Source organism: Falco punctatus (assembly GCF_963210335.1).
Source record: "Falco punctatus genome assembly, chromosome: 13".
Taxonomy (NCBI): domain Eukaryota; kingdom Metazoa; phylum Chordata; class Aves; order Falconiformes; family Falconidae; genus Falco; species Falco punctatus.
Genome location: NC_137593.1, coordinates 13220454 through 13226453, shown reverse-complemented (window position 1 = coordinate 13226453; position 6000 = coordinate 13220454). Strand labels below are relative to the sequence as shown.

The following is a 6000-nucleotide window of genomic DNA, read 5'->3' as shown; positions in this document are numbered from 1 at the left end:
CCTAACCCATTTGATCTGGCAGAAAGAAGGCAGATGGGTGCGTGATGGCACCTTATAACACATGGATGGCGTGGGGATGAGAAAACTGCACATGTGGGCAAAGGCGACACTAAGCCCCATCTGCTCAGAGGAGGAAGCAGTAGAAAAGACTCCTGCTCATTTCCAAGAAGGCGCACAGGCAAGAAAATTTGTTTGGGAATTCAGTGTCATTTTCAGTTTGGCTTTTATTTTCATTGACTTCAACAACAAGGTGTTCCAAAACACACACAGGTCTTGGTGCAGGCAACACTGTCATTGCTACAAGCATTGGCAGATTCTCAGCTCAATTAACCCACATGCTTTGATGTATCAAAACAAGACAAAACAAAACAAAACAAAAAATCACAGCTCTACAGGGGAGGGTAAAAGCTACAGCAGTTCAAACTCACTTGAAGATTCCAGTTATACAGAAGTGGGCTCCACAGTGGTATACAGTAGAAAGAAGGTTTTCACAGCATATATTTTAAATCATTAGTGATACAGCAGAAAAGCTCCATCTCACTGCTGAACTGAAAAGCAGATACTGAAGCTCTTGCACCCAGACTCTGGGCACAGCATTAACTGCATTAACCTTTATAGTCAGAAGCTTTCTAGTTCCTAAAATGACGGTATTTTTTGCATCAATGTTTGTACAATACTGAAGCAGCTCAGAAGGATTACACAATGGAGATGCAAAACCTTGGAGGTGAGAAGGGAACAGCCTAATTCACCTCCAGGAATTTGCAAAGTACCTGCACTAACACTTTCCCCGCACTAACGCTGCCCCGCTGAATTAATTCTTGCATCGAGTCAAGAGCAGGATGACTCGCTTCTTTTGTAGCATATAGGAAAAAAAAAAGAAGAAGGAAAAAAAAAAAAAAAGACATGTAAGTTTTCACACTGAGCATGTTAAATACTTTGAAATCTAGGACACTGCTCTTTGAAGTGTTACAAAATAAAATGATAAAACAGGCTTTCAGTACCAGCCCCCTCCCCCCTCAACTGCAAAGTAACACCAGGATCTCAGTATGAAAAATACAAACATATTTGTCCAGTGGTGACTCATTTGTTACAAGGTATACTGTAAGCATTCTGCATAAAAATAATAATTAAAAAAACAGAAAAACAAACAACATTTTATTGTGGTTCTGTCAGACCCGGTAGCCCAAGAAGAAATAAAAATTGGCATGTTATGCTGTAGGAAACAAAAATTACACATACAAAAAAATATGTATATACATACACTTTACAGGGTAACCATCTTGCAGTACCATTTAGAGCTATCCAGAAGAGGCTTGCACAGTTAACGGAAGGCAGTCTTTGAATGCAACATAGACCTGGCGCAACAGACAGATGGAGGAAGATGCTAACAATATAGGACCCTAAATGAAATATGTGGCACACAGCAGGGCCCAGAAAACAGCCGCTGCATTGAAACAAGATTATTTGGTTGTAGCAAGGTAGAACGACAAGTCATTTAAGCTGCTTTTTTTCATTTTTCTCCAGCCAAGGAAAAAAAAAAAAAAAAGTCAGGCTTACTGTTAAAATGAGCAAGCCAACTTGAAAGCAGCTGTGCTGAGCCGAGCTCCTCAGTTTAGGTTTGTTTTGTATACGTTGAAGTCTCACTACCCTGGCCAAGATAAATGTGAAAACACACACTCTGTTCAGTTACTTGTCCACAGGATCACTGGCAGTCAGAGGAAATGCCTCAGAGCACAGCTGCTGCAGAACCAATAAAGAAAAAACAGAGAAAAATCAATTTCTCATGTAAACATGACTTATTACCAGGAACTGGTCCTTGTTCCAAGGCAATTGGAAATTTCTTTCTTTTTTTTACTCCCCACTTCTAGTTGCTCATCACTTAGTCTGTAGTCACCAGCAAGAAACTCCTACAGGCTCCAGCCTATTACAGGTATATCTAAAGGCAGTTCTAGAAACCAGTCTAGCATGGTCTAAATAAAAGATTGTCTGGGTTTAGGATAACTGAATCCCTACAAATCAGTGTGCATCTCTCAGTTGGTCCTCTGTTCAACTGGAGGCTAGGCAGGCAAATCCTTGTGCTAAACTAACCAGGCTGCATATGTGGCAAAGCCTAATTCTCTAGCTTAAATGTCAGTAGTAGAACAGAACGGCTAAAGGTTGGGTGGGGGGCAGAATTCAGGAGCGACCAATGGCTGTATTTATGTTTATATAATGAAACAAGCAAACCAGGACATACACATGAATGTAAATTCAGAACAAGAAGAGACAGCAGGCTTGGTTTTTCCCAGAGAAGGTGAGGGAGAAGGAAAAAAGTGGGCTGCAGGTGACCCTAAGCGCTGGCCTGCCCAGCAAAGTGCATGTGCTGTCTCCGCTGGAGAGTATTACACATGAACAGAGCACTCAGCTCCGTGGGAAGAGGCTGTTTTAAGTGCAACGTTCAGCAGACCGATTCCCATTTATTTTTCAGATGAACTGCCAGTTCAGGGTTTGGTAGCTTTGGGGTTTTTTGCATATGGTTTTGGAGTTAGGGGGTTTTTTTGGGGTGTTTGTTTTTTTTTTTTTTCTTTTTAAAAATTTATTTTAACCTTCCTGCTTTTCAAAGCAGAATCGCTAGATGAGAGAAACAAATTTACAGGTCAGGACACCCACAAGGTGTGTGAGGATTCAAAAGTCAAGAAAAGAAGCCCTCTCCCCAAAGGAAAATACGAAACAAGAACGCCTTCTTGAGAAGGTCAACGGCTTTCAAGGAAATACCACCCGCTTTCCCCCTTTGTTCAGCTCTTCCCCTTGCAAGAGCTGGGGTGGAGGTCGTGTGGTCCAGGAGTATGACCTAGACAGCATCAAGGGCAAAACCTAGCATGGGTGAGCAAGAAGGTTCCCTCTGCCCTTCATCCAGGGGTGCAGTACCAAGCAGAAGGCAGGCAAATGAGGGTCTGAGCAGTTTGTGGCCGAGGCAGGGTGGAGCAGGGTCCGCAGGGCTCACTCCCCTTCCTCCTTGATGCGTTGCTGTTTGTTGCGCCGGGCATCCATGTCGAAGTTGAAGTCGTTCCACTCGTCACGGGGAGGGAAGGAAATGGTCTGCCGGAGCGTGAAGCGGACCGCGTCGATGACCCGCTCCCCCCGGGTTTCACTGGAGCCCACGCTGACGGTGGAAGCGCCGCTGGGGGTGCGCAGGAGGTGGGGAGGGGAGGAGAAGTCATGGAGCTGCCGGTGGTCCAGGATGCCCTTCCAGATGGCATGGCGGAACTGCTCCGGGATCTTGAGGCTCACCAGATCCTGCAAGGCAAGGTAGAGGGCTTAACAGGCAACCCCCTGGGCAAGCTGGGCTCTAGGAGTAGAAGCAGCTTCTGGGTCACCCTGCAAATGCCTATTAACCAACAAAGCTGCCAAAATCTAGGTGGCCATGACGCACTGTAGAAGACAAGCTACTAATGCTGAACAAGCATGTGTAGCCATGAGGCAGCAAGGACTAATGACACAAGGGGTGTTTTGAAGTTACACAAAACACACACCCGTGCGTAAGATATGGTGACCTAAAGCTAGATGTTTAACTGGACTGCAAGACCTCCAAGACAACCTCAGGGAGATCTGATTGTCTGTGGTGGGGGATGCTGGGTGGCAGAAGTTCAACAGCTTTGAAAATTCCTGTGTTTATTTCAAAGCCTGCAAAAGGATTTTAGTATCCAAGTCTGAGCTCCAGTATTCAAAGGTCTGGGTTTGACTCTGTAGGAACTGCCTTAATTACTTGAACACAACCAAAATTTAAGAACAGACACATAACCTTAGAAAACTTGGACTTTGAGGCCCCATCATCTCTGGAACAGAATCTGAGGGTAGCATTACCTAAATTCTGGGAAATGCAATATCAGCTTCTGAAAAAATCAGCAACCAGCTTTGGTTAATTTGGGTCAGCTTTTCTAATCAGAGCAGCAGCAGAAGGAAGGCAGCCCACGCTAGGAAGCAAAGGCACCACAGCCTTGCAAAGTCTCGGGGCAAAAAAAATGGGACAGCCAGCTCAGAGGAGAGCAATGGTGCAGGAGAGGAAGCAGCAACCCTGCAGCAAAAGCCATGCATAAGAAAAAAAACAACCCAATTAGGGCTGAGATACCAATGGCAAGGGAAGATCATTAAGGTAAGGCCAGAAAACAGAAGCGGGGGGGGCGGGAAACGCAGACCACTTCTGGACAGCCTACTTGCCTGCAGGCGAGTAAGGTGTTTCAGAGCAGTGTAAACTGAAACTAAGCCTGCGGAATTAGCAGGCGTGCCACTTTGGGGGTTAAAACACCGTGGTGGTGAGGGGAAGACACTCTTGCTCTGTACCAGGCAAGGCAGTTACGATGCTGGCCCTGCATCTAGCCTCTCTTCACCTCACAACGAGTCTTCTCTGTGTGCAACAGCCTTAAATCAAACTAATCATACAAAAATAAAAATATATTGAGTCTGGGATTTCTGACCCATTCCTAAAGCAGGGCCAGGAGTGCAAACAAAGGAAATGGTGAGGAGTTACTTACATCCATGGAGTAATGCTCAATCTGATAGATGGTGGTCAGCCCCTGGGTCGTGAAATAATCCACACAGGATGAGCAGCCCAACCTCGCTAAGAAGCTGCAGAGGAGGAAGGAAGGAAGGAGAGAGAAAAAAGGATCACCCTGGCTGCAACAGCCCAAACCACAGAAAAACCAAACACTCAGCCAACCTACAGCAACAGGAAACAAAGCTTTCACCCTTGGCTTGACCTTCTCCAAGACATTCCAGGCCAGCAAGCCACATCACTGCCACATCAAACAAGTGAGGGAGTCCTTCAGCTCAGCACCTAGCAGACAACCCTTGTGGCAGCACCTTGCTTTAGTCAAAAGCTGGTGCTACACAGCCTGGATCTTGGGGCAGGAAGGCTCACATGGACCCTCCTGCCAGGTCACTTCACCCAGAAGGTGGCTGAGCTCATGGCAGCCTGCTGCATGGATAGAGGGCATCAGCAAGGCAGTGGGTCTGGGGCTCAGAAATATGCACACAAAATACTTCAAATCAGCACATTCCTCCCTAAACGTAAAGGATTCTTCCTTTATGGGCAGCATCTTTCAACCTGTTTGACCTCACAGAGGGCAGAAGGACTTCTGACCCCAGCCATGGGTTGTTGAGTGACCAAAGGGGAAAAAAACACAACAAACCAAAGGAAAAAAAAAAAAAAAACCAACAACCAACCAGAAAAAAAAGAGACAAGAAATGTTTGCAAGAGTGCCTGGCACCCTCAGCTCCACCAGTCCAACAGATGCTGCATCCCCTGGCTTTCTTGCAGTCCTAATGTCCCTATTTCTCTCAGCTGCTCAGAGGTGGGGGTTTGAGGCTCAGTGCCCAGAGGGTGCCAGCCCTAGGACTGCCAAGACCCACTGGGATCCAGTGCTCCAGGAGAACGGGGCGAGGGACCTGGCAGGACCCTTCAGGCTCCCAGCATGAGGTCTCCACTCCCTGCTGGTGGGAAACGTGCGCCAGGCAGCCTGCTCCAGCTCACCTGACGATGCTGCAGTCTGTGGGGTACGGAGGAGGGGGGGTGCAGTGGGACGTTGAAGGCATGGAGAGGGGAGGAGGCAGCGCCTGCGTGGGGCTGAGGCCATTCATGTCACCCGTCATGGCCATGTGGGTGCCCATCATGGGAACTGGAGGAGAGAAGAAGGAGGAGTACATTGTTACCCAGGCATCCCCAGACCCCCGCTTCGCCCCCAGCATGGCACCGAAGGACAGCACCCGCAGCTGAAGCGGCCTTCAACCCCCTGCAAAGCCCTGCATGGAGCAAGCTCACGGGGAATTTCAGGCAGGGCTGCAATGACTGCACAAGGACCAGATGACAGACAGTCCTTCAGGCGCTCTCCCCTTACTGGAGCAACTGTCGGCAGCGCCACCGCGTCACCTTCCTTTACAGACAGGCTCGGTAGAAACCTAAGCAAGCCTCGTCTCTGCTTTCCCTGCCATGGGAGAGCAGGAGGACAGAGCCAGCAGAGTAAC

The 6000-nt window shown here is 47.7% G+C and overlaps 1 protein-coding gene across 6 annotated transcripts in view; it reads right to left on the bottom strand.

Moving 5' to 3' along the window:
* Positions 1-206: 206 nt before the first annotated feature.
* TP63 (tumor protein p63) overlaps positions 207-6000 on the bottom strand; it is a 114173-nt gene continuing 108379 nt past the window's right edge. For all 6 annotated transcript variants that reach the window (XM_080410554.1, XM_080410553.1, XM_080410552.1 and 3 more), the window contains 3 exons: positions 5510-5654; positions 4512-4605; positions 207-3276 (listed from right to left, as the gene is read on the bottom strand). In XM_080410554.1, the coding sequence (XP_080266680.1) occupies positions 2980-3276; positions 4512-4605; positions 5510-5654 (536 nt within the window). In that variant the 3' untranslated portion in view covers positions 207-2979. The remainder of the gene's footprint in view (positions 3277-4511; positions 4606-5509; positions 5655-6000) is intronic.